We start from the raw sequence: 25,469 nt of genomic DNA, 5'->3' as shown, positions 1-25,469 counted from the left end.
GTCAGCCACTCGCCTCACCTGCAGAACATCATCATGTCCAGGATGAGCTTCATGACCAGCAGCAGCAGTGCCGGCGGACGCCCCTTTGGTAGCAGGGCATCCATGACCGGAGGGGCTGGAGGCGGCCGTGTCATGATCTCAACAGCTTCTTCAGGTGGAGTCGGTGGGGGCGCCCGCGGCAGTACCTTCTCCTACGGGTACAGCGGCTTCAGCAGCGGAGGTGGATTTGCCACCGGTGGCGGGTTCGGCGGTGGCAGTGGAGAAGCGGATTTCTCCACCAACGAGAAGGTAGTCATGCAGAACCTGAATGACCGTCTGGCGTCGTACCTCGCTAAGGTGCGTAAGCTGGAGGCGGCCAACGCCGAGCTGGAGCTCAAGATTCGGAACTTCCTTGAGAGCAAAACTTCACCATCCAGCAGAGACTACAGCGCCTACTACGCTACCATCGCAGACCTGCAGGACAAGGTAAGGAGGAGGGAGAGATCCGCTGCTGGTGGCGGTGGTGAAAAGCTTCTGGTTCTCTGCAGATCCTCAAGGCCACCACAATCAATGGCGGCATCTACCTGTCCATCGACAACGCGAAGCTGGCGGCAGACGACTTCCGAATCAAGTGAGTGAGCTTTTGTCATTGATCCCTCCCCAACAAAGACCCGGGTAGAGACGCCAACTCACCGTCCGCAGGTACGAGAATGAGCTGGCCATGCGGCAGTCGGTGGAGGCAGACATCGCTGGACTCAGGAGAGTTCTGGATGAGCTCACCATGGCCAGAAGCGACCTGGAGATGCAGATCGAGGGTCTGACGGAGGAGCTGGCCTTCCTTAAGAAGAACCACGAGGAGGTGAGGCGGGGCCTGTCTGGAGGCCCGGCCGGAGACCGGGGGCAATGCCTGACCAGTGTGTTTCTGCTGCAGGAAATGATGCAGATGCGGACTCAGATGACCGGACAGGTCAGCGTTGAAGTGGACTGCCCACAACAAGACGATCTAACCAAAGTCATGGAAGAGATGCGTGAACACTACAAGAACATTGCTGATAAGAACCGTCGTGAAGTGGAGGCGTGGTTTTGCTCTAAAGTAGGACCCTCACTCCTCACTCGCTACACTGATGCCCCATTCAATCAGATCATGTGACCACGTTCTCCTACAGACAGAAGAGTTGAACCAGGAGGTGGCAGTCAGTACGGAAACGTTGAGCACATCCAAGTCTGAAATCTCCACACTCAAACAGACGCTGCAGGGCCTGCAGATCGAGCTGCAGTCTCAGCTAAGCATGGTGATGCCTCCTGCTGCTCCTCCTCCTGCTTGCTGCGCTCCGTCTCCTCTGACCTCCAGCTTCCTCCACAGAAAGCCTCCCTGGAGTCCACTCTGGCGGACACGCAGACCCGGTACAGCATGATGATCCAACGATTCCAGTCCCAGGTCACCATGCTGGAGGAGCAGATCTGTCAGCTGCAGGCAGACCTGACGCGCCAGTCTCAGGAGTACCAAGACCTGCTGGACATCAAGACCCGCCTGGAGATGGAGATTTCCGAGTACCGCCGCCTGTTGGAGGGAGAAGCCGGAACTGGGTGAGTGGCGCTCCAGACAGGACAGGATGTGCTGTGACATGGCATCGACCAAACTCACATCTCCAACTCTCCCCAGCATCTCCTCCTCCAGCAGCATGTCCTTGTCCTCCAAATCGTTCTCATCTGCCGGAGGCTCCTCGTCTGCCGGAGGCTCCTCGTCTGCCGGAGGCTCCTTGTCTACTGGAGGCTCCTCATCCACTACCACAAAAACCACCAGGCAGAAGGTGGTCACTGTCGAGGAAGTGATCGTCGATGGAAAGGTGGTCAGCTCCACCGCCACCGAGACCTTCAACACCAACTAACACCTCACATGAGACCACCAAATAAAGTCTGCAGAGGTGTTTGAAAATAAAAGGTCATCTTGTGGTTTTTACGATGTCAGAAGTCAAAGGTGCTTTGTTGGGGAATGTGCTTGACCTGCAAACACAACTCTGATTTCACACAAGAGAAGACACACACACACATATACAAGGCCTCACACTAGCAACTGCATATTCACTTACACCCTCCCAGAAGAATATATATAAACAAAGTATATTCCAGCACACAGCGAGAGAAACTACTGTCAATAAGCATCAGGAACAGCTGGGATGAAACCATGACTTGTTCAGGTTTGGGCATGTTGATCCCAGACCGGGTCGGGTCTGCAGCAGTGACCCTCCAGATTGGGAGGGTGCTCATTTTTGCCATTTTTACATGAACAAATACATGTTTCTTTGTTTCACAATGGGTGTTGGTACAAGCTAGGACCTGCTCTGGAATGATGGCGGGGTCGTGGGCTTCCGCTTAAAATTCCTGCGGCGTTCGTCCACTAGCTGTTCCTCAGGGTGGCCCCCTCCTCCCAGATACTTTCAGGAACGCTCCATAAAAGCCGGAGCGCCCCCACCCCGGCCACTCCAGCTCTGACTCCAGCGCCGCCGCCATGACCTCCTTCACTCGCTCATCCTTCTCCGGCCGCGTCGCTTCCATCAGGGCTCCCAGTGTGTACGCAGGAGCCGGGGGCTCCGGGGTCCGCATCTCCAGCACCAGTGTCCCGAGGAGCTTTTCCTCGGCGGGAGCCGGGTTCAATCTGATGGATGCGCTCGACGGGCCGGACAGCAACAAGAAGACCACCATGCAAAACTTGAACGACCGCCTGGCGTCGTACCTGGAGAAGGTGCGGCAGCTAGAGGCCGCCAACACTGACCTGGAGCTCAAGATCCGAACCTTTCTGGAGAGCAAGGCCATGCCCGAGGGTCAGGACCGCTCCGCATACCATAGTGTGATCAGTGACCTGCAGAACCAGGTGGGTGATGCTCAGAGGCGTGATTTCATAACATGTGTATGTGTTTGATCTCAGAAACTTGGTTCACATCAGCGGGCGTGGCCTGGGGGTCTCAGGTCCCTTATCTAATCTCTAATCTAACCAAGCGCCATGACAACGTCATTTCTTTCTCTTAAAGATCCAGGACGCCCGCTCTACCAACGGCTCCATTTACCTGGCCATTGACAACGCCAAGCTGGCGGCTGACGACTTCCGGGTCAAGTGAGTCCTGCGCATGCTGAAGGCGGGCGGGGCTCAGGCTCCTTCCTCCATGATGGACCAGAACATGGTTAACATCTTGCTGCTCACACGACCAGGTACGAGAACGAGCTGGCTTTGCGTCAGTCGGTGGAGGGCGACAGCGCCGGGTTGAAGAGGGCTCTGGACGAGCTGACCCTTGGTCGCTCCGACCTGGAGATGCAGATCGAGTCACTGCGTGAGGAGCTCATCCACCTGAAGAAAAACCATGAGGAGGTGAGTCTTAACCTTGTTGCACGGGACTTGAAATGTGCTAACGTGATCCTCCTGCAGGACCTGCTGGCTCTGCGGGAGCAGATGGGGGGTCAGGTCAACGTGGAGGTGGACGCGGCGCCACAGCAGGACCTGTCTGCCATTATGGCTGAGATCAGAGCACAGTACGAGAACGTTGCCGCGAAAAACCGCAAAGATCTGGAGAACTGGTTCCAGGCCAAGGTGGGTGTGAGCGTCCAGAACTTTGGTAGACTGAGAGGCTAACACATCTGCTCCTGCAGACTGAGGGTCTTAACAAGGAGACGGCTGAGTTCTCAGAGTCGCTGCAGTCGTGCCGCTCCGAGGTGACGGAGGTCAAGCGCACCCTGCAGGGTCTGGAGATCGAGCTGCAGGCCCAGCTCAGCATGGTAGGTTCCCGCTCACGTGCACAAGTCCAACATGTCCTCACCACACCCGCACTGTGTCCAGAAATCCTCCCTGGAGGGGACTCTGGCCGACACGCAGAGCCGCTACGCTTGCATGCTGGCCGGCTACCAGAGAGAGGTGAGCGCTCTGGAGGAGCAGTTGGCCCAGATGAGAGCAGACATGGAGCGCCAGGGGCACGAGTACCAGACGCTGCTGGACATCAAGACCCGGCTGGAGATGGAGATCGCAGAGTACCGCCGCCTGCTGGATGGAGAGCTCTCACTGTGAGTGTTGGCCTGCTTGTCTCGGCACACCTGTGAGACCACTGACCCGCTCGTCCCCCCAGGCCGTCCACAGTCGAGTCCACCTCCAAGTCAAAGGTTCTGATCATCACCCGGGAAAGCGACGACGAGTCCGAGTCCTGAGACCAAGACCGGAGCCTGTAACTGAAATAAAGAAAGATTCATGCACCTCTGTGTTTGTCCTGCTCATTGACTGCTTCTCTGTGTGGACCAATTCGTGACTTTATAGTATAAAACTAGGTGGAAATGAGAAGAACGCTAACCGGGCCGTGTTATTGTGTTATTTGATTACTTTACTTGAATACTGAAACTCACGTCAAGTCTTTAGAGCTCCTGTGCACTGACTGCGCCACCCTGTGGAAGACGAGAGTCACTTCAGCTGAAGTTGAACCGTCATCTTCAGTATCACACTTCATGATGGACTTGAGACTGGAACAGGCAGGTGTTCGACAGGTGAATGAGGTGAAACACGTGGCACAGTTTCTGCTTCTGTTTCTCCCGTGTCTCACCCCGTGAAATGATGAACGAACCTAAGAAAATGAAGGTTTGAACTCTCACTCAGTACTGGAATGAAATGTTTCCAATTTCCACAGACACGTGATACAGTGTTCCTCTCGATGACAGCTGAGCTGAAGATCCGGCAGTCCTCGTTAATGAAATGTAAATACTAGACTGCTACTAACATATTCCAGGAATATTACACCAACTGGGTCTCCGGGTGACGTCATCGCGTTGTCTGTCTGCAGGAGATGGTCACCAAGCGCCCGCAGATGAGCGGGCAGGTCCACGTGGAGGTGGACGCGGCTCCGACCCAGAACCTGAACAAGGTCATCGGGAATGTCCGACACCACTACGAGGGCATCGCGGCGAAGAACCAGCGAGACCTGGACTCCTGGTTCAACACCAAGATACCGCTGTGATCGTCATGCACGCGGTCCCTCCCCCGCCTCGTTAATATGCGCGTGCGTGTTTGCACAGACCGAAGCTCTGAAGGCGGTGGTCGTCACGCAGCCGTAAAGTCTGCAGACGTCCAGGTCAGAGGTCACCGAGGTCAAAAGGACGTTGCAGTCGCTGGAGACTGAACGTCAGTCGCTCCTCGGACTGGCGAGTACTTAGTTATCTCCGACTCTTATTCTGAAAGTCTCTGGACTTCCTGTAGAAAGCCACTCTGGAGGGAACTCTGGTGGAGACTCAGGGTCGGCACTCCATGACGCTGGGCGGGTACCAGGCGCAGGTGAGTCAGCAGACCAGCTTCGGTGACGCCTGACGCACCGAGTTCGACTGGCCCTTCTCTCCTCCCCACCAGGTGTCGTCTCTGGAGGAGCAGCTGTTGCAGCTGCGGGCTGATCTGGAGCGCCAGGGTCAGGAGTACCAGATGCTGCTGGACATCAAGACCCGACTGGAGCTGGAGATCGCAGAATATCGCCGCCTGCTGGACGGAGAGTCTGTCAGATGACGACCCCAGGACGACGTTCAAGTGCGCATGATGTCTGCTCTCGTAGCTCTTCTACCACGACCACCACCAGGCGAGTGGTGACGGTGGTGGAGAAGGTGGTTGATGGGGTCGTGACGTCCACAAGCTCCTCCTACCATTAAACACCAGCCATAGAGCTCAACCCTGGATCCAGAAGGGACCTGGAGATTCATCAGTCAAACACATGAGAGCGGTTCTCCAAACCAGGTCTAGTTACAGACCAGTTTCCTGTATGTTGTCAACTGAAATTAAAACAAACAGAAAAGGAAATACCTGTAACGTCCAGGTGCTGTAGGTTGACAGTAAGTGGGGCGACAGGCAAGGCTCTGAGCGCATGCGCACCCCGTGCCATATGGTCTTCCCGGTGAACGGAGTCCTGAGGCAGCTCAGTGGTCTTCATCTTGGCTTGGAGGTCCTGCTGGTGGCCAAGACCTGGCTGGAGCTTGTGCTTTTCAAGCACCGCCGCCTGCTGGATACACCTGCACCTGGTGGATGGTCAGGTGACCTCAATTGAAGAAGCATGCAAATACAACTCAGTTTTCAGTTTCTTTAATAAAAGTTTGTTGTTACAAGAAATCTTTTTTTGACATTTTTTTTTCTAAAAAGACTGTATGAGGACACAATGGCACATGGCGGGTCACCTGGACAGGTGCCTTTGGCTCGACTGGACTGCACAAGCAGCGCTGGAATGACTGAAGTAAACGGCGGCCTGCTCTTTCTTAAACTAGAGACTTCTGGTTCAAGATCACACCAGGAAAGAGATCAGGAAGTTTGGTCACAGACGGATCACGGCTGTGGCATGTTGGCATACAAAACCAGGAATCTCTCAAGCACAGAAAGTCCATGTGGTGACTAAAAAAATGAAGGAATGTTTCAGACAATACAGAAGTTAAAAGCGGTTAGCATGCTAACTGCAGATATGAGGCTCCTTACATCCTGAAAACCCCGTGTTGAGAGTTCAGCGTCCGGTGTTTGGGTTCCCTCTACAACCAGGGACCTTTGAGTGTCTGGGTTTTGCCGCGAGCTAATGCCGACAGGAGTGTGAATGTTTGTCAGCATCGCAGAGAAGAACATGTCCGACACGGACATTAACATTGAGAACAGAGCAAAGCAAGTGGCACCATGCTCCGGCGGCGCTGCTGCTGAGTCAGCAGGAGGAGGTCTGCGACCCTGGTAAATCGCTCACATTAGCAACAAAACATTCTGCTTACTTCATCGTCCACAGCATCATAGAAACATTCCGACTGAGGATTCCCAAACGAAGGCTTATTGTTTCAATCGTACATTAAAACCTGCTCGCTCCGTCTCTGCACAGGTGGACTCTGTGCACCCCGGGAAAGACTCCAGTCACTTGCTTCTGTCCGTGAAAACCCCACATCTTCCGCAGACCTCAAAGAACGGCAACGGCACACAGCAACAAGGAAGTTTCCATGGAAACATCTTTGACTCTGCAGTTCTTATCAGAATGGAGGGGTAAGTGCTCCAGATCAGAACCAACCACACATCCAATGTTAACAGACTTGGACACGCACTCACTGACACGCACTCACATTTACAAAAAGGTGAGAAAAATACGAAAAGGTAAGAAAGCTCATATATATATATATATATATATATATATGTATATTTATAAAAAGGAATAATACTTTTGTTACGCAGGAGGTTAAAGGTTCTAGACTCTCAGCTGCTGTCGCTGCCCGTCGTTCCCACGTCACTGGACGGCGTGCAGCCCCCCGACATGCTGGAGTCGCTGACTGGCGTGCTGCTGGTGCTGGCCGTGTTCCCTTGCTCTCGCTTGTGGATCTGCTCGTGTGCTTTGAGGTGACCCGACTGGCTGAAAGTCTTGCCGCATTGCGGGCAAGCGTACGGTCGCTCACCGGTGTGGATCTGTTGGTGAGCCTTCAGGTGCCCGAGACGACCGAAGCTCTTGCCGCACTGAGTGCAGCCGAAAGGTCTCTCGCCCGAGTGGATCTTCTCGTGGGTTTTAAGAACTCCAGAGTTGCTGAAAGTCTTGCCGCACTGGGAGCAGGTGAAGGGCTTCTCGCCCGTGTGGATCTGCACATGGTTCCGGTAGCTTGTCTCCTTGGTGAAACTCTTGCCGCAGTGCTGGCAGCAGTACGGCCGCTCACCCGTGTGGCTCAGCTGGTGGGCCTTCAGCTCTTTGGACTGGCCGAAGCTCTTCCCGCAGGTGCCGCAAATGAAGGGCCGCTCGCCTGTGTGCAGGCGCTGGTGTGAGCGCAGGTCATCCGCCTTGGTGAAACCTTTGGGGCAGTGCGCGCAAACGTAGGGCTTCTGGCCAGTGTGGATGAGCTGGTGGCGCTTGAGGTTGCCGGCCTGGCCGAAGCTCTTGCCGCACTGTGAGCAGGAGTACGGCCGCTCGCCGGTGTGGATGCGTTGGTGGGTCTTCAGGTTTCCCAGAGTGCTGAAGTTCTTGCCACACTGTGTGCAGGAGAAGGGCTTCTCCCCCTGCATGTTGCGAGGTTTCCTGGCTGTTGGGTTCTGGGATTTAGTGGTGAGAGGAAGGCTGGCCGCCCCGCGCCCGCCCCCCCCGGAGGCCACCTTGCCCTGCTGGGCCGGCTGCAGCTCATACAGAGTCCCTCCTCCGAACTCAGGGTCGCCTTTCCCCAGCCCGTCCACCAGCAGCGAGTCGGGCCGAAGCTTGTTCAGTTCCGTCCGGAGTTCGGCCATGTGGATGGACTCCAGGCCGTTGTGGTGCAGGCCCGACAGAGGGCTGGGTTCTGGGAACTCTGACTTGAGCACAGTGAGGTCCGTGGTGTAGTAACACTGCAGGTCCACGTGGTGGTCCGACTTGATGTACTCGAGTGTGTCAGTGACCTGAAACAGAGGAGCCCAGGAGTGAGGCGATGACGGAGACGTGGTGGGTCCGCCTGTGGACTGGCAGACCTCACGTGGAGATCAACATATGCTCCTGAACGTACACCCCATCACTCAGGTGCAATAGTCATAAGAGAACCACCACGAACCACAGGAGTCACAACAGTTCTGATGTCACGTGATTGGCTCACGAGTGAAGAACAGCACTGATAAAGCAACAAGAGTGCAGCTTCTCATGAGGAGCATCAGGATCAGCCTCACTTCTGTGCAGTGCTGCAGGACTGGTGACTTCTGTCAGTCCTCTTGCTGAGAAACACTCATAATGTCATCAGGTGGTGACCACCTATCTCCAGGCTACAAGTCAGTACGGACCTGTTGACCTTTTTTTAAAAAAGGATTTAATTGAATCCAAATTGGAATTATAGCACTTCAGTTACTTCATATTCTACAGATGCTGATGAACTTTGACCTCACTTTCATCAATGTCTGATGAACTGTTATGGGATCAGCTGGTCCAAGAAATGGGTCACTTGACGCACCCATGAGGTTTGATCGTGAAAACGATGAACCTTGACTGCACTTTGGCGGGAAGCAATTGAAAAGCAAAGGGTAGTGGGAGGAGTCTATAAGAAAAAGAGGCACTGACCTGGGTGATGTAGTCGAACACTGAGCCGGGCTGGTAATGGTTCTTGTAGTCCAGCTCGTGGCAGTGCTGGAAGGTTTCCAGCTGGTCGTCATCGTGGCCGTGATGCTCGGACTTTATGTAGTCCAGCCCGCTGATCTCCATTTTGATCTGATCGTGGCCTAACTCGGCCGTGGACAGCGGCTGGATCTCGGACAGGTCCACAGTGTGAATGGGCTCCAGGTCCGGGTCCTCCGGCTCGCTCTTCACACAGGGCAGCATCACAAGAGGCTCCGCCACCTCAGCAGCTAGCGAGCTCAGCGTCGGGGTGGAGCAGTCCGAGGAAAGAAGCGCCATGGCGGCAGAGCCCGTGGCGCAGTGCACCTGGAGGGCCGAGTCCAGGGGCAGCGGAGGCGACCCACACTCGGGTGGCAGGCCCAGACCCAAACACTCGGCCTCCAAGTCTGTCATGGTGAGGCAGGATGCTTCACCTTCTGAGGTCACTGTCCTCCTTTGTCCAAGTATCCACTGAGAGGTGCCGGGTGTGGGTTCAAGACTGAGGGGGCGTGTCCTTGTCACCAGTCACGCCCAACTGGGTCCAGCCTGCAAAACAGGCACGCACACACACACATACATACACACAGGTAATGCTGTAAGTTTATGTAACATCATTATTTAGAGCGCATAGAAGATCCTCTCTGCGGCTGTCAGAGCCGCATCGTTCTCCAGCGCCAGGACAAAACACTTATAAGGGGCTCTGCGGACTCAAACGGTGGCTTCAAAACCGCTTCGCCGATGTACAAAGAGGGCAGGCTGCCATGTTCAGCTAGGTAGCTAGCATTAGCCAGTAGCCATCTTGTTTATCAAAGGGTTGCTAAGCTAACTATCGGGGCTGGCTGGAATTGAGGGGGGCAAGTGGTTTGGGGGACAGGGAGGTGTCGCGGACCAGGCGCCGCAGCTGGGACCGCAGGCGACGCCGAGCGCGTGCAGCGAGGAGCGGCTGCCTGCAGCGGCCGAGTACCGGCAGTGGAGCGGTGAAAATGAGCGGTACACGACCCTCGGCACGAGCCTGACAGCTAGCGGTACCGACGCGAGACCGCGACCGGAGAACGGAAGGAGTAGACGACGCGGTGCCTACCTGGTAGTGATTCGCTTCATGGCTAGTTGGGCTCCGCTGGCCGTCGCTACTCGCTGACTCCACTGGACCCGCCACGTCCACCTCAGAGAACAACCCGCCACCTCTCCTCCTCCTCCTTCTTTCCTCCTTCCTCTTCTCTCCCCCTCCCTCCTTTCCTCCGCCGTCAATCACCACCTCCTGTTCGGCTCCTCCTTCTGGATCTCGCTCCTCCTGGTCCGGGCGGGTTTGGAGGTTTCCATGGTAACTTGAGGAGCAGTGAACTGTGGCGCGCAGTTCTAACCACAGTCACGTGTCTCATGTGTTTTGCCCCCGCCTCTTCAGAGCTCCGCACGCACGTTTGAACTGGTCAGAGTGTGACGTCACAATCAACCTGAAGTCACAATCGCGAGAGGAAAAGGTAGGGAAAATAAATAATTATCCGTGCACGGGATCATATCTGGTTCCAGACCTACAATCTGCACAGAACTTCGACTGCACGACCGAAATTAGAAAGTTTGTGGCCTCAACGATTAGTTTTAGTAGTTAAACTGCAGCACGACTCACCTGGTGGACGCAATTGGAACCTACATTACGTCAATTGCACATTTGACGGCTTTGAGGGTTCAAACCCACATCCCGAATACCAACAATGACTGAAGTGGTAGAACATTTACTTCCCTTTATTTTTAACGGACACTTGAAAGTACCCACAACATCAAGACACCTTCATCATCAAGTGATGGCTCGGCGTAAACTGGCAGATGTTGAACAAGTCTTAAAGAAGGTTGAATCGCATCAACAGACATCCAAAATGTCAATGACTCAGCACTTTCATTTTTGGCGGATTGAGTTTAGAGTGCTGAAGTACAAAAAAGGCTTTAAATATCAAAAGTATTGCATCCTGGCAGAAATACTTGGGAAATACTATGGGAAACATTATACAGGGTATTTCAAACATTTTTTTCAATCTTAGATTCAATTTCCCCTGTTGGTAAAAACATCCAAAAAAACCCAAAACAAAACGTTAAACACTGGACAGTCCCTTTGAGCCTGACTGAAGGGAGTGCCATCCTAAAGCAACTCCCTTTTTTTTGGACACAGGAACTCGAGCCTTCAGAAATGGTCCATTTGGCTTCGCAAAACCTATACACCAGTACGAGTCTCATCAGATTATTGCGGACAAACGACAAGTGTGATGACAATTTCGGGTTCACGTGGCCCAGACTGTGACCGAGGTAATGAGGTCAGAGCATGGAAAAGACAAAAAGTGGAAATGTTTCACGAGGTCAAAGTTCATCAGTACAAGAATATAAAAACATGTCAACGACGACACTTCTGCACCACAGTGGTCGCATGTTAACATGGTAAAATCTAACTTAAACGAGGTAAAAAAATTCCTTACTTAACGTGACTGCTGTTTACAAGAGGGGAGGTCATCACCACCTGATGACATCACTTCCTGTTGGCTGACTGTGTCTCTCTTTCCTAAAGCCCCAAAACATCAAATGTGTTTAGCTGTCAATCACTAAGCAGGTTATGACATCACTGACTTGAAGTCATCTTCACTGTTGATACTTTCAATATGGTAACCCAAAACATGTGTGCGCCGAGTACCTGGAGGAGAGACAACACGAGGAACCGCTGCGACACCGTCCAGCCAATTCAACACTAACACATGTTCTAGAGTCAGAAGCGCTGTAAACAAAAGTTGCCGTCCTGCGGATGAGCTGAGTCGACTGTGGCAGAGTCCTGATCAGCTTTCAGGTTCCGTTCTCGTCGCCAGGGTGCATGGTCGTCATGTGGCTCTGGAGGCGGGTCGCTGAGGAGAACCTCTTCCCGCACTTGGAACACTGAAGAGGGGGGCTGCTGCTGGGAGGAGCCGGAGACGATGGGACCCAGTCCGTGGCAGCGGCGTGAGTCAGGCGGTGGGATTTCAGCTGTGACACACGACTGAACCTGCGACCGCACTCCTCGCACTCCGACCAAACCCTCCTCCTCTTCCTCTGCACACACAAGCGGCCGAGGTTTGTCAACAACAGGTGGTGCATGGATAGGTGGCGCAATAGCAAACATTTCAGTAGTTGTCACTACGCACTTGACTTCTGAAGGACTTACCTTGGTCCCTTTCTCCTCTTCCTCCACCTCCCCTCCGTCGTCCATGTCCTCTTCCAACTCCTTAGTGGTAGGGAGGGATGCAGGTGCCAGACCAGGAGGTTCGTTGCTCGAGTCCATTGCCAGAGGAACCGTTTCCTTGGAGGCATCTTCTTCCAGCAGCTGTGACGGCAGGGTGAGAAGACGGTGTAACATGGATGCGGAGGACAGCTGGCCACTTCCTGTTTGAGGGGAGGGAGAGCTGTCATGTGATATCAGATGATGGTGAATGGCAGTGTCATACCTGAGGAGCCAGGCAGAGGTCCAATCTGTTGTTCACCAGCAGTGTGAGCTTGCCCTGTGGAGTTCTGATGACCAATTTCTACGTCCGGAGAGAAGACTTCCATGTCCTCCAGAGGGGTCCAACGAGGGTCCTGCTGCGGGGAGTACGGAGCTGGCTCCAGGGACAGAGGCAGTGACTTGTGCTGGGACGTCCTGGACTCTTTTGGGACACGCCCACTCCCCTCCTTCTCTTCTACGGACCATGAGTCATCAGACCACTTCTCACCAAAGACCTTGTCCAAGATGGGACCCCAGTCCTGGGGATTGGACTGGACGCGGGGAGGCTTTGGATCTGCAGAAAAAAACATGGCGCTAGATGGCACTGCCTTGACTGTATGGCGCACTTTTTCATGATTTTCGAACCATGGGTACTATGAAAGCGTTCAACATCAACGCCGTGATGCGTTCACAATCCTTATCACGTGACTGACGGCTCACCTGTTAGCAGCATCTTGGACACCGTAACATCACAAGCATCGTCCCGAGTTTCCTCTGAACCACTCAGTGAGGCAGAGTCGTTCTCGGAGCTGCGGCGCTGGCCCCCGCTTCGTTGCTCTCCTCTCTCCAGCCGCTCCTCCAGGTGCCGGTGCTCATGCTCCAGCTTGGTGACTTCCAGCAGCAAGTCATCATATGAAGCTTCTACGATCTTGGTCAGCTCGCAGACTGCAAAGTCCAGAACTGTCTCCATCACAGACTTGAGCTGGTCTGAGTGCACACAAACAGCATTTAGACTATTAGCAATAAAGCAGAAGTCTACACATGGACTAATGCAGATGATGTGGAAATCACACTTGAAAGAACAGATCTATCTGCAGACATGTAAAATGTACAGGTAGACCAGCAGCAATTTGAATTTTCACAGAATAAACACTGAGTGACACAGGGAGGTGCCACACCCCCGTCAGAGTGACCAAGAACTAGCTCTCAAACGTCTGGACTTCTCGGGCTTCAGGTGTGGGGCTCAGACGAGCGCCTTCTAACCCAGACGAGAACCTCATTCCGCTCTGCTGGAGGTCTTCGTTCTACTTCCTGGACCGAGTGGATTCGACCCCAAAACACGCTCTTTCATTCATGTTCGACTAATGGCGGACTTTCTGAGCCCCTTCAGCTCGGTTGGTCTCCATCAAAGGTCCAGTAATTAACTTATTCACAGACGCACGGAGCATTTATGCAAGAGGGCGAGAGTGGGCGGGGGTGGGTGGATATGTGTGTGTGTGTATTCCTACCAACGACTCGGCCTTTGTGCTCCAAGCGGCGTGTGTCGGTAGCTCCTCCGGACTCCGTGCCCGGTCCCCCAGGGGCACGTAGCTCCGACTGCTGCTGCTGTTGTTGTTGTTGTTGTTGTTGTTGATGATGATGATGATGATGATGATGTTGGGCCTTTGTCCTGCTGCTGTCTGCTCGCGCGGCCCCACCGGCAGAACCGTCCATAGCCCGCTTTTCCCACGACTGCAGCTGAAGCCGAAGCCGGTGGTTCTCCCGCTCCTTGACAGCCGTCTCCAGCAGCAGGGCGTTCAGACTGGAGCCCACCGTCTTGCTGATTTCCTGGACGGCGAGCTGAACGACCTGCTCCAGCACGGACTCCAGCTGGCCCTGGAAGAAGGAGATGAACACGGCTCCGTCCATGTTCGCTGTCTCATCCTCGGCTGCTCGAGCCCGCAGGCCTCCACACACCCGCGGGGTCGCTCGTAGGACTCGGGGCCGGCCGCACGGCTCGTCTCGTCCGTGAGATGTCGCTTCCCCTCCAGCGTGCTTCCAGCGCCGACAGTCGGCGATGGAACCGTAGTGGAGCGAGTAGAAGCGCACGAGGCTTTCCCCGCCCACATGTCTTGGCCAACACGCGTCCACGGTCGCTCCCGCGCAGCATCCGCCATTTTGTCTTGAGCTCACCAGCTGCTCGCCGACAGAGGGCGGCAGCGAGCGGCAGGGTGCAGAACTACAGCCAACTTTCTCCATCATTAGATGCCGAACGTCAACTTGACAGGGACAGGCTGGTTGTGTATCGACCCGCCGCCGACAGGGGTTCTGTCTGGCATCAAACAACGCGCACCAGACTTTATTTATTTTCTCCCTGAGGTAGAGGTTTTGCACAATCATCATTTAAAAAATCTCCTGAAGCTTGTTAATTCAGTTTGGGGTGACTAACGTCTCTCTTTGCGCCCCTGTTGGGGGTGGGGGAGCTGAGTCCGCATCGAACGGCATGCCGCAGGACACTCCCCCTGAACGTGTTTGCGCGTATACTTGGGGGTTTACGGTACTCTGAGGAGTCGGAATGTTTACGTCACACAACTGCCGAGTCGGCCTTTTGTTGCAGGGAAACGTAGACGCGAATAGACTCGAGTGGAGCCGAATATAGCCGAAGGAGAAGAGGAACGCCAACTCGAAAATATATATATTTATAATATAGCCTGCTTTCCTTGTCGAGATTCTACACACTTGCCCTAAGAAGTCTCGTGGCTGAACACTCACGAACAAACGTCAAATATTGCCCTTATAGGATTCACGCGTTTCAGAACAACATTATTAAAAAAAGCTTATTTTTCAAGGGGCGGGTCTTTTCACGTGTCAAAGAGGCGGGGCCGAGCGCATACGTCACGTGTCAATCACACAACGTAAACCTCCACATCCATGACTCATTAGCCTCCATATTTTTACTTTAATTTCTCCCCAACTGCCAGAGTCACGTGACGTGGTCATAATGGACTGTGTGACGTCCGCCTCTCCCCTCCAGCAGCGCACCTTTAAACCAGTTACACCTTGTATTTGAGGGTGGGGGGGCGGAGGAGCCAGCAGCAGCAGTCATGGAGGGGGAGGTGGTTACGACGCTTGCGCGATAACTCCACATCCCCTCTGCATCCCTCCCCCCTCCCCCCTTCTTTTTCTGCAGCATCAGTACCACACTCCCCCTCCCCCGCCCCTCTCGCTCCCTCCCTCCCCCACTCTCTCTCGCCGTCGGTCGGTTCTCCTGCCGGGCTGCTGCTTTGCGCTGCGGGGCCACACTGACCGCAACAAGGAGGAAGAGGAGACTGCTGGGCCGCAGGAGCCGAACACAGCGACTCAAGAGAGCGCAGAACCTGCGGGTGGCTTCGATCAGCCACGAGATCCAGGAGAATCAGAAGGCGGAGACTTCATCATCATCATCATCATCATCATCCTCCATCTCTGCCGCGGTGAGGAGGAACTGAAGCTGCGAGGAGCGGAGACCATTTGGACCGAGCTTCTCCCCCGGACCAGGGCCCGAACTCAGTGTTTTAAAAGCTCAGCTCGGACACACCATGAAGGACCGTACAGCGGAACTGCGAAGCGTAAGTGGATCTTCACCTCATCATGTCTTCCCCGTGCCCCCCCACCCCCACCCCCTTCGCCTCTGGTCGCTCGGCCTTGCCGCTCCTCCGCCGCAGCGGCGGACCTTTCACGTTGTGCATACAGAGCGGGGCATCCGCCGCAGTCCTACTACACCGAGTAAAACGACGTTGTGACTGACGAGTAATTCATCGAGCGATTGTCAACGGCGGGTCTGCGGTTGGAGGTCACCATTCCCCGCTTCTGGTTTCGTGGCTTCGCACCGCTTGTTCGACAGTCAGAGCGCGTTTCTGTGAGCTTCGTCGCAGAGGCCGGAACCTCGACCAGAACCTGACCGCTCTCGTCCGTGTGCGCGTGCTCGCTCTTGGTAATGGAGGAGGAGAGATGTGGGAGGAAGGATGGAGGAGGAAAGATGGAAGCGATGAGAGTCAGAGAAAGATATTTTCTCGAGGCCGCAGTACGCCGCCTCCCTTCAGGAGCTGCGGTGAAGCGGTGAGACGTGTGCGCGACCTGCCGTTTCTTCTTGTAGTGGAAGCCAGTGTGTGTTGGTGGGGTGGGGTGGGGAGGAGGTCATTTTAGCCTCACCCATTTTTATGACCATTTGCCTCTGATGAGTAACCAGGTCCAGTGTGAGTGTAGCAATGTGGCTTCAGTCCGGCTCGGCCTCCTTCAGCTGGTCCAGCCCTTCAGATAAGCTGGAGGATCGAAGGCAGATCAATAAATTGATGCGTAAGTGAGGGAGATGTGAGTTTATTGCACCAAAAACGACTTCCATCCATGTTCATTCATACAGCTCGCTTTTCATTTGTTCACTCAGAGCTCCATCGATTTATTCATTCATTCATCCTGATGGACTTCAGGGTCTTTGATCCCGACTGATGGCATATAGCTGTGGAACCAGTGAACTCTGAGTCATGTGACTCGCCGGCCCAGCTGCCGACGCTTCCTCACCTGTGTTGCTCTCACACGATCATGTCCAGGGGAGCTGAAGTCTGAGTGTTGTTGCCAGCTGTGTCAGATGAGGGTGTGTTTGTGTGAGTGAAGGACGTGTGTGTGCGCAGGAGGTCACTCTCCTCTGCACACACAAACTGGGCTCCAGGTCTGGTCTGAGCCTTCAGTCACTCGTGTCGCAGATGTGGACGGTTCGATGGAGAGTTTGGGCTCTCAGGTGAGCGCCACACGACAGGCAGGTCAGCGACCAGCCCCAGCCCCAAAACACACACCTGTGTGGACTCTGACCCACCACACACGCTCCACCTGGGCTCCGCTCACATGAAGTGAAACTGGACTCATCACTTCGAAAGAGAGACAGATGGGCTTTATGCACCGCCAGAGACCCCGGTGGATTGTGGGTAACACAGCTTGCTTTTGGCATAACACACACACACTTTCCAGCCAGGTTGTGGATCTGGCTGTTGGTTGTCTTAGGTTCTACTGCTGGTCCGATTCTGCTGGAACTCACAAGTCCTGCTCTCTTGCTCTGCCCCCCACACTTTGCACTTCCTCACTCACTTCCTCCCTGACTTTCTTACTTCCTTCCTCAGTTCATCACAGATTTCCTCACTCCTCTCCTCACTTCCGTCTGCTCTTCTCACTCACCTACCATATAGCTTCCTAACTCGCATCCTGGATTCACATCTTGCTTCCTCTTCCTCTCTCCTTCCTCCTCCACATCATCCCTCACTTCCTCCATCACATCCTTCCTTCCTCCTTCCGTTCTACCCTCACTTCCTTTCTTTACTTCATGCCTGACTTTCTCTCCTTTCCTCTGTCATTTCCATTCTCACATCTTCCTTCCCTTCCTCCCTTGCTTCCTCCTTCACACCTTCTCGAATTTCCATTCTCACATTTTCCTTCCCTTCCTCTCTCCCTTACTTTCTTATATCCTAATCCCATCCTCCCACATTTCCATTGTTCTTCCTCTCATCTTCCTTCCTCTTCCTCACTCCGCTCCTTCCCACACTTCCGTCTGCACTTCTCACTCACGTACCATATAGCTTCCTAACTCGCATCCTGGATTCACATCTTGCTTCCTCTCTCCTTGCTCCTTCATATCATCCCTCACTTTCTCCGTTACGTCCTTCCTTCCTCCTTTCCTTCCTCCCTCACTTCCTTTCTTTACTTCATGCCCCACTTTCTCTCCTTTTCTCCCTCATTTCCATTCTCACATCTTCCCTTAATTCCTCCCTCACATCCTCCATCGCATCCTCCTTCCCTTCCTCCCTCACTTCCTTCCTCCTTCCCTCCCTCTCTCACTGTCTTCCTTGCTTCACGTCTCACGTCATCACTCCCTTCCTAACTGAGATGGCATCGTAACAAAGCCACTGTGACACGACCCAACTCATTCTCTACTTCCTGTTGTCTCCTGACTCTCTGTCATCCTCCTCTTCACTTTTGTCTCAGGCCTCACCGCCCGACTCTTTTTGTGTTCCTATCATCTCATAGTCTCATACTTCTCTGTGGTCCCTCCCTCCCTGACTCCTCTTCATCTCTTAACCTCATCGGTTCACATGATCTTCCTTCATGGTAACAACCGAACCAGACTCGGTGGTGTCGTCTGACCAGGCCCTCATGTGTTTCAGGCGAAAGACAGCGATGATGACGAGGAGGTGGTCCAGGTGGACCGGGACCATTTCATGGATGAGTTCTTTGAGCAGGTAGGAGCTTCTGCTCAACACCTCGCCGAGCGGGGGTCCCGCCGTGTCGGCTCATACACGATGATGTCACATGCGTACAGGTGGAGGAGATCCGCGGATGCATAGAGAAGCTGTCCGAGGATGTGGAGCAGGTGAAGAAGCAGCACAGCGCCATCTTGGCGGCGCCGAACCCCGATGAGAGTGAGAGCCCCGACTAGCTGATGGCCTCCACCGTGGGAGGCGCTGCAGCTGTGCATGACCGTCAGCTCTGCTCTTCTTGTTTCGCCTCACTGCCCCTTGTCCTCCTCTTCCTGCTTCACCTTCTTCTTCACCGTCTGAACCTCTTCCTCCTTCCGCATGTCCACCTCTTCCTCCTTCTCTCCTTCCTCTCCTTCCATGTTGCATGCTGACGTTCTTCTGGTGTTAAACTGAAGTGACTGATGACACGTGAGTTTTTAAAATCTCTCTATGATTTCTACTTCTTCCTGGTCTGCTTTTGTTTCATCTTGTTCTTCAATCCTCTTCTTGTTCATCCTTTTCTTATTTTTCTTCTTGCTCTTCATCCTGTGGTTGCATCGTGTGTGACACAAGCTGGCGTCCTCTGTTGGCTGTCATTATAGGGATAACCATATCACCATGACAACCAAGTTTTTGTTTTCAGAGACCAAACAGGAGTTGGAGGACCTGACGGCCGACATCAAGAAGACAGCCAATAAAGTCCGCTCCAAGTTAAAAGGTGAGGAGACGCCATGAGGCTCAACTGTGGCAGGGCTTGGTCTGATGTACCCACTCTTTCGGCAGCTATCGAGCAAAGTATTGAGCAGGAGGAAGGTCTCAACAGATCCTCTGCAGACCTGCGCATCCGCAAGACGCAGGTCAGTCTCAGTCACACTGTGTGACTCTAGTCCCTCAGTTTGGCTTGATAGTGTCTGTGTCTCCCTAAATGTCTCTAGTCCTGGCGTGCCTCTCCAGTCCCCCAGTCACATTCTAGTCTTGCTATAGTCTCCTAGTACCTCTCTCAAGTCTCTTAGTGTCTTCCCCTAGTCTCCTGGTGTCTCCCTCTCGTCTCTTAGTACCTCTACGTAGTCTCCTAGTATCTCCCCCTGGTCTTATATTGTCTCCCTTTAGTCTCCTAGTGCCTCTCCCCAGTCTCCTAGTGTCTCCCTCTAGTCTCCTAGTGTCTCCCTCTAATCTCCTGGTGTCTCCATCCAGTTTCCTAGTGTCTCTCCCTAGTCTCCTAGTGCCTCTCCCAAGTCTCTTAGTGTCTCCCCCTAGTCTCCTGGTGTCTCCCTCTAGTCTCTTAGTGCTTCCACCTAGTCTCCTAGTGTCTCTCCCTAGTCTCCTGGAGTCACCCTCTAGTCTCCTAGTGTCTCCCCCTAGTCTCTTATTGTCTCCCTCTAGTCTCCTAGTGCCTCTCCCAAGTCTCTTAGTGTCTCCCCCTGGTCTCCTGGTGTCTCCCTCTAGACTCCTAGTGCCTCCAAGTGCGTCTCTCTCATCCCTCCAACTGTCGACATGTTTTGACCCAGACGCTCTTTCCCCTCAGCACTCGACTCTGTCCCGTAAGTTTGTGGAGGTGATGACCGAGTACAACACCACGCAGTCCAAGTACCGGGACAGATGCAAGGACAGGATCCAGAGACAGCTGGAGATCAGTGAGGAACTCGCGTGCACACACACACACACACACACTCAAGCACACACACAGTCACACACTGACACATGTTCTGTGTCTCTGCAGCTGGACGTACCACCACCAACGAGGAGCTGGAGGACATGCTGGAAAGCGGCAAACTGGCCATCTTCACAGACGATGTAAGCTCAGCTCCCCCAGACCTGCCGGGTCAGATCAGAACCGCTCTGCTGCTGTCTGACCGCAGCCAGCAGAGCGGCTAACAGGGGGCGCTGGCACATCCAGTGAATACGGCCGTTAGTCACATGGTCGTCCAATATGCTGTGCTCTTACTGTGAAGGAGCGCTCACTGTTATTTGCTCCTTCACAATAAAAGCATCTATGCTCTCTTTCATACCTCTTCTCTTTCTCTTCCACTTCCCTCATTTGAAACCCACTCTTATTTTGAAACTATGAGAGCTCATCAGTGTCTCTTATTTTGAAACAGTACAGGCCTCATCAGAGTCTCTTATTCTGAAACTATTTAGATCTCATAAGTTTATCTTATTTTGTAACATACAGGTCTCATCAGGGTCTCTTATTTTGAAACCACGCAGATCAAGATGGACTCTCAGATGACCAAACAGGCGCTGAACGAGATTGAGACTCGACACACTGAGATCATCAAGCTGGAGAACAGTATCCGCGAGCTCCATGACATGTTTGTGGACATGGCCATGCTGGTGGAGAGCCAGGTAGGTTTTGATGCCGGGGGTCGGGATACCTGGATTAGGACCGGAAGCGTAGACCTCCTTGTCATCCTTGTGTCTTCCAGGGAGAGATGATCGATAGAATCGAGTACAACGTGGAACACTCGGTAGACTACGTGGAGCGCGCCGTGTCCGACACCAAGAAGGCAGTCAAGTACCAGAGTCAGGCCCGCAAGGTGCGTGTCCTCGGAGCGTCTCCAGACTGCTCTTCTGTCTCCAGGTGGTGTTCAATCACAAACATGTTTCTCTGGTCCTCTGCAGAAGAAGATCATGATCATCATCTGCTGTGTCATCCTGGGCGTCGTGCTAGCATCGACCATTGGCGGAACGCTGACCTCCTAAGAGGCTCCGCCCATCCGCCTTGACGCCGACGCGACCGACAGCCAGCAGATAAACACGACGACGATGACACAAAAAACTTGAAATCCAAATGCAAGACAGACAAAAATCCACCAGGCAGAAATAATCGATCCAGAGCCTCCGCGGGGTTGCCGAGGTCCCGAAACAAAAAACGTATGAAACACGATCACAGCTGACAAAACGTGATGACATCAATAGTCTTAAACGATTCCCCACATTTCCACGTTGTTTTTGATTACTTTAAAGGCTTTATGTGTTGGGACTCGTGAGCTCATCAGAGAGGCGGAGTTCAAGTAGGGCGATAATTCCGAAGAGACGTGACCCCAACCTGGCTAGAATATCTATTGGGCCCTGTGGAGGGGCGGACCAACATTCATTTCAGTCGGCCAATTCGATCGGGTAGAGCTGCTCACACGGCCACGTCTGAGGACAGCGAAGAGACCTTTTCACGACGCCCCTTATCATCACAACCGTGCAACCAAAGAGCAGGGGGAGGGGCCTCGCAGTCAGACAGGTGAGGCGAACTGTCAATCTATGCAGCTTAGATCAGAGGTCATCAAGCCCCACCCCTCATGCGAGACTACCGATGGTGTCGGTCGCCATGGCGGAACGGTCGTAGATTATAGCCGTCGCCTAAATTTGGCAAATCCAACAAAGAATGATGACATCATCACTTTTCAAACCGACCGTGAGCGTGACTTGGACCAACGTCTTATCATGTCTGTGTGCGTCATATCATGCTAGCTCTCACATTAGCTACATCAACTCTGCACTTTGTTAGTTATGGAGAAGCGGCTGCTGGCTGGTGATTCGTCAGGAAACAATTGCTAATTTTTGACCGATGACCTCCAAGTCACGTACAAGGCTTTGACACCGCACCCGTGCTAGCACACGTTAGTAAACAGGTGATTTATGAATTGAACCAGCAAGTTTCAATCAATACTTGAAATTGCAAAAGTGTTAGCATCATGGGGAACCGTCGGAAGCACAGAGCTTCAGTATGTTGGTGGCAAGGCGTGTTAGCGTTAAGCATCACATGTTGAGAACATCGTTTGTTGGCTCGATGATACGGAGTTCAGTCGCCTCGGTTGAGAGCCACGCTAGCAACACCGGCGTTGTTAGCTGCAAACAAAGACTTCTGTCGTCACTTCAGCAATAAAGTCTGTTTATTAAAATAGAGTTTGGCTAGCAGTAGGTAGTGTTAGCTAACAGATGGACAGTTGTGGCTTTTTCATGCCGCCGTGTAAATATAGGAAATCATCCTGGAAGTGTTTGTTGGATCAACGTGACTGACTTGAAAAGCTCTGCTAATGCTAGTCACAAGCTAACACGCAGCTCTGAGGCATACTGAAGTCGCGCTAATATCGCTGTTGCAATTGAGCCAGATTTCGCTGAACCGTCGTCGTTAGCGCTGTTAGCTGTTGATGTCACCTACAAAAGACATTCATGTCTTTCTCCATTTTTCCTGAGAACCAAAACAAGTGTTTGTTGGCCAAACTCAGTCTCCTTACACTCCCCAATTTTTCGCAACACTTGTTTTCTACCGAGTTATAATTAGCGCTTCACGTGTTCTTAGATTCTTGTACAAACTTATCGTCTTCTTGCCCGCGTGCTTGCGTCAGGACTTCTGTTCCCAGAGTGCTTCACCTTTTACATGAATATTAACATTGACGTGTGTAGGAAAAGTGTGTGTCGTCAGTTATGAAACTGTTCCGATCGTTCATCCGATCCTGCGCTGCCGCTCTGGCGGCGTAGCCCCAGCACCAGCCATTTTGTCCCCTAGTCACCATCAAACTATTGTGAATCATGTGACCAATGTGAGCCTAATGATTCGCTCCTGTCCTGATGTTGTCGTTTAGTTTGTGATGGTGAGCAGGCCCCGCCCCCTGTGGACTGTAATAATAATAATAATAATAATAACGGCATGCAGAAGTTTGCATGAAGGTGTTTCGTCTGACCCCGCCCACATCCTGCACTTTACTGTCCACAAGTGTTAGCATGTTCGCTAACAAACTATTTTTTTAAGAAACCGTTTCCGGAGTAAATGAGGTTCCCCTTCCCCCAAACCCGCACCATCAACCTCTGACGCTCGCGCTAAGTTAGCCATCACTATTATCCGTTATATTTAGCATCCATGGTTTGTTTGTGTTGTTAGTGTTGCTCCGCCCCTCGACACCTAATCTACCTGATAGTGCGAAGCATATGTTGACAGCTTTTATTGTGCATCACCTTCCCGACATCCCGTTCAAGCCAAAGCGTTTTAGTCCCTCCCCTCCACTGTCTGCCGCTAAAACGACAAAAGAGCACAACACAGTTTCTGTTTACACTGATGTGGACCCCCCCCTTTTCCCCACTGCATGCTGGTCAATATCTGACTCCGCCTCTGCCTGACGGCCCCCCCCCCACTGACCAACGTTTCCAAATAAGTCGCATCCGATTCATTTTCCGCAGTAATTGCAAAGGACGTCCTCACATGAAAACAACTCCAATTTCAGACAGACAAACACGAGGAGGCAGATGTGACGCTCACTAGCTGTGAGCTTTAAACTGACAAACGTCATTTTGGTCCATAAAACATCTGAGAAAAACACTGACTGAGAGATGTGAGAGATGCAACCGAGTGTCCCGCGCAGTTTGGGGCCGAAGTGAAATAAAAATCATTTTTCTTTTTTTAGTAAAGTGGCAGCAACATCAGCAGAAGAGCGTCGGTCTTCCTCATTTGTTTTCCGCTGACACAGACGTCCTGGTCTTCCGCACGATCCTCAAAAATACCAAAACCTGTTCAGGTCCCTGCTGACAACCATTCCGACGCTACTCCGTGGACGCTTTTCCGTTCGAATCAGTATTTGGTTTACATCAGTGTTTTTGGGCTGTTGGGAGGAGTTAGGGGAGGGGCCGAGTGGTCTCAGCCAATCAGAGAGTCTGTATCATTATTGTTATTATTATTAGCATCAGCGGAAATGCAGTTACAAAATTTGCAGAAATTGCGATGGAGGACTGATGATCAGACGATAATAGCAATGATTTCATGACATAGTAATGGTTAATATCGATGCTCGCAATTTTGTCAAAACTGAAACTTTGTGTTTGTAATTATTGTAAATAACCCAGAGGAAAAAAATGACTTGCATGTCTACGTATAAATCTACTGAGATATCGGATCCCGTCAAAGTTACCCCCGCAGGAACTGGTCCTCGTCAGACTCCGCCCCCACGGTTCCGTCCACAGAGAGAAAGAGAAACCTAGCTGCTCGCGTCTTTGTCCGTCATTATCCGACCAACACTCAAGCGCCGAAACAAAAAGCCGCTCAGTTTGTTTTTATGTTTCGGAAGCTAGTGGAGTCAACGCCACCAGCACGCTGCCGTCCATCACCTCTGTCCCAGAGGCGCCACCCACTGGTCCTCTGAAGAAAGTGCTTCCCTCCATCTTAGGATAACTGGCTTCACGCCAGGCCACGCCCACTATCTGTCAGTTTCTTCTCTCTCTGTCGGACTCAAACCATCTCATGCTTAGCTGCTAACGTGTTAGCACGACCCAAATTTCGGTCACAGATTGTGGGAAATCAAAGCACACGGGATCTGATCCTGGAGCGCGCTCCAACACCTCACTTCCTGTGACATCATCACCTGTACAGTCCCCACTGACGGGCCGCCCCCGGACTGCCTGGCTCCCCGTGCTGTCTGGACCTGGCCGAATTTTGGAAATAGGTTGTGAACTTCGCCGGAGTCTGACGAGGACGTCGTTCCGCCGACGCGACTTTGACTGGAAATGCAACTTGTGTCCCGTTTCTTTTGTGTGTGTGTATGTGTGTGTGTAGCGTAATGTAAAAGCGATCTGTCCCCCTCCTCGCCCCACACTCTTAAACAGCGCCCCCTCTCTGCCCCCCCTCGTACTGCTGTTGGCTGTTCTGTTTAGTTCATGTGACGTGCCAGTATTCCCCCCCGCCCCCCGGATCTTTAAGATGACAACTCTATGCAGATGCGTCTTTTATAAATGTGTCGAGATTTTATTTCAATAAAAACTTGGAAAAAAACAAACCCTGACAGACATAACGAAATGATAAAAAATGAATAAAGAAGCGGATTGTTCAGTGTAAGACGACTCTGTTCTTCACATGCGTTGGGAGCAAAACTGCTGAGTCATGGTGCGTCCACGAGTGAAAGACGGGTCTGCAGTTTCACTGTCTGTTTTAAGAGACGTTTCAGTGGGACGTTGGGGTCAAAGGTCATGGCTCGCTGTCAGCACAAAAACGCCTTCTGAGAC

General features: G+C 52.8%; 5 protein-coding genes and 1 pseudogene across 8 annotated transcripts; 4 read left to right on the top strand and 2 right to left on the bottom strand.

Moving 5' to 3' along the window:
* On the top strand, positions 1–1,901 carry LOC128750945 (keratin, type I cytoskeletal 13-like). Its single transcript, XM_053851609.1, has 7 exons — positions 1–465; positions 528–610; positions 682–838; positions 911–1,072; positions 1,146–1,271; positions 1,343–1,566; positions 1,643–1,901. The coding sequence occupies exons 1-7, from the start codon at positions 34–36 to the stop codon at positions 1,866–1,868; spliced, it is 1,410 nt and encodes a 469-aa protein (XP_053707584.1). The 5' UTR covers positions 1–33; the 3' UTR covers positions 1,869–1,901.
* A 516-nt stretch (positions 1,902–2,417) lies between these two features.
* On the top strand, positions 2,418–5,918 carry LOC128750949 (keratin, type I cytoskeletal 13-like). Of its 3 annotated transcripts, none has more exons than XM_053851618.1 (7): positions 2,418–2,851; positions 3,009–3,091; positions 3,187–3,343; positions 3,401–3,562; positions 3,622–3,747; positions 3,809–4,029; positions 5,526–5,918. In XM_053851618.1, the coding sequence occupies exons 1-7, from the start codon at positions 2,489–2,491 to the stop codon at positions 5,641–5,643; spliced, it is 1,230 nt and encodes a 409-aa protein (XP_053707593.1). In that variant the 5' UTR covers positions 2,418–2,488; the 3' UTR covers positions 5,644–5,918. The 3 variants fall into 3 exon arrangements, with proteins under 3 accessions (XP_053707593.1, XP_053707592.1, XP_053707591.1); XM_053851617.1 differs by having other exon boundaries at positions 2,419–2,851; positions 3,809–4,020; positions 5,550–5,916; XM_053851616.1 differs by lacking the exon at positions 5,526–5,918 and adding an exon at positions 4,092–4,214 and having other exon boundaries at positions 2,421–2,851.
* Positions 4,565–5,549, top strand: LOC128750748 (keratin, type I cytoskeletal 13-like; annotated as a pseudogene).
* On the bottom strand, positions 5,852–10,620 carry si:dkeyp-113d7.1 (uncharacterized protein LOC407709 homolog). Its single transcript, XM_053851589.1, has 3 exons — positions 10,117–10,620; positions 9,003–9,581; positions 5,852–8,356 (listed from the first exon to the last, which is right to left on the bottom strand). The coding sequence occupies exons 2-3, from the start codon at positions 9,447–9,449 to the stop codon at positions 7,202–7,204; spliced, it is 1,602 nt and encodes a 533-aa protein (XP_053707564.1). The 5' UTR covers positions 9,450–9,581; positions 10,117–10,620; the 3' UTR covers positions 5,852–7,201.
* A 140-nt stretch (positions 10,621–10,760) lies between these two features.
* On the bottom strand, positions 10,761–14,548 carry si:dkeyp-113d7.10 (uncharacterized). Of its 2 annotated transcripts, XM_053851581.1 has the most exons (5): positions 13,755–14,544; positions 12,967–13,233; positions 12,491–12,820; positions 12,211–12,428; positions 10,761–12,098 (listed from the first exon to the last, which is right to left on the bottom strand). In XM_053851581.1, the coding sequence occupies exons 1-5, from the start codon at positions 14,485–14,487 to the stop codon at positions 11,856–11,858; spliced, it is 1,791 nt and encodes a 596-aa protein (XP_053707556.1). In that variant the 5' UTR covers positions 14,488–14,544; the 3' UTR covers positions 10,761–11,855. The 2 variants fall into 2 exon arrangements, with proteins under 2 accessions (XP_053707556.1, XP_053707555.1); XM_053851580.1 differs by having other exon boundaries at positions 10,761–12,428; positions 13,755–14,548.
* Positions 14,549–15,461: 913 nt separating this feature from the next.
* Positions 15,462–25,317, top strand: stx1b (syntaxin 1B). Its single transcript, XM_053851636.1, has 10 exons — positions 15,462–15,833; positions 18,414–18,488; positions 18,569–18,668; positions 19,129–19,203; positions 19,269–19,342; positions 20,011–20,119; positions 20,206–20,279; positions 20,694–20,831; positions 20,912–21,022; positions 21,108–25,317. The coding sequence occupies exons 1-10, from the start codon at positions 15,804–15,806 to the stop codon at positions 21,186–21,188; spliced, it is 867 nt and encodes a 288-aa protein (XP_053707611.1). The 5' UTR covers positions 15,462–15,803; the 3' UTR covers positions 21,189–25,317.
* The last annotated feature ends 152 nt before the right edge of the window (positions 25,318–25,469 follow it).

The sequence above is a fragment of the Synchiropus splendidus genome, chromosome 19 (assembly GCF_027744825.2).
Source record: "Synchiropus splendidus isolate RoL2022-P1 chromosome 19, RoL_Sspl_1.0, whole genome shotgun sequence".
NCBI classification, from domain to species: Eukaryota; Metazoa; Chordata; class Actinopteri; order Syngnathiformes; family Callionymidae; genus Synchiropus; species Synchiropus splendidus.
The sequence above is the reverse complement of the archived record's forward strand: the minus strand, read 5'-3'. Positions and strand labels throughout refer to the sequence as shown.

Bases quoted from the DNA above. Each gene is read 5' to 3' on its own strand.
- LOC128750945 (XM_053851609.1), top strand. From the start codon at position 34: ATGTCCAGGATGAGCTTCATGACCAGCAGCAGCAGTGCCGGCGGACGC. The intron at 611-681 runs GTGAGTGAGCTT...CACCGTCCGCAG, and splicing joins GCAGACGACTTCCGAATCAA to GTACGAGAATGAGCTGGCCA. The intron at 839-910 runs GTGAGGCGGGGC...TTTCTGCTGCAG, and splicing joins TTAAGAAGAACCACGAGGAG to GAAATGATGCAGATGCGGAC.
- LOC128750949 (XM_053851618.1), top strand. From the start codon at position 2,489: ATGACCTCCTTCACTCGCTCATCCTTCTCCGGCCGCGTCGCTTCCATC. The intron at 2,852-3,008 runs GTGGGTGATGCT...TTTCTCTTAAAG, and splicing joins TCAGTGACCTGCAGAACCAG to ATCCAGGACGCCCGCTCTAC. The intron at 4,030-5,525 runs GTGAGTGTTGGC...ACGACGTTCAAG, and splicing joins CTGGATGGAGAGCTCTCACT to TGCGCATGATGTCTGCTCTC.
- si:dkeyp-113d7.1 (XM_053851589.1), bottom strand. From the start codon at position 9,449: ATGACAGACTTGGAGGCCGAGTGTTTGGGTCTGGGCCTGCCACCCGAG. The intron at 8,357-9,002 runs GTCAGTGCCTCT...CCTCTGTTTCAG, and splicing joins TGTTCGACTACATCACCCAG to GTCACTGACACACTCGAGTA.
- si:dkeyp-113d7.10 (XM_053851580.1), bottom strand. From the start codon at position 14,487: ATGATGGAGAAAGTTGGCTGTAGTTCTGCACCCTGCCGCTCGCTGCCG. The intron at 13,234-13,754 runs GTAGGAATACAC...GTGTGCACTCAG, and splicing joins GCACAAAGGCCGAGTCGTTG to ACCAGCTCAAGTCTGTGATG. The intron at 12,429-12,490 runs GTATGACACTGC...CCCCTCAAACAG, and splicing joins ACCTCTGCCTGGCTCCTCAG to GAAGTGGCCAGCTGTCCTCC.
- stx1b (XM_053851636.1), top strand. From the start codon at position 15,804: ATGAAGGACCGTACAGCGGAACTGCGAAGC. The intron at 19,204-19,268 runs GTGAGGAGACGC...CTCTTTCGGCAG, and splicing joins AGTCCGCTCCAAGTTAAAAG to CTATCGAGCAAAGTATTGAG. The intron at 20,280-20,693 runs GTAAGCTCAGCT...GAAACCACGCAG, and splicing joins TGGCCATCTTCACAGACGAT to ATCAAGATGGACTCTCAGAT.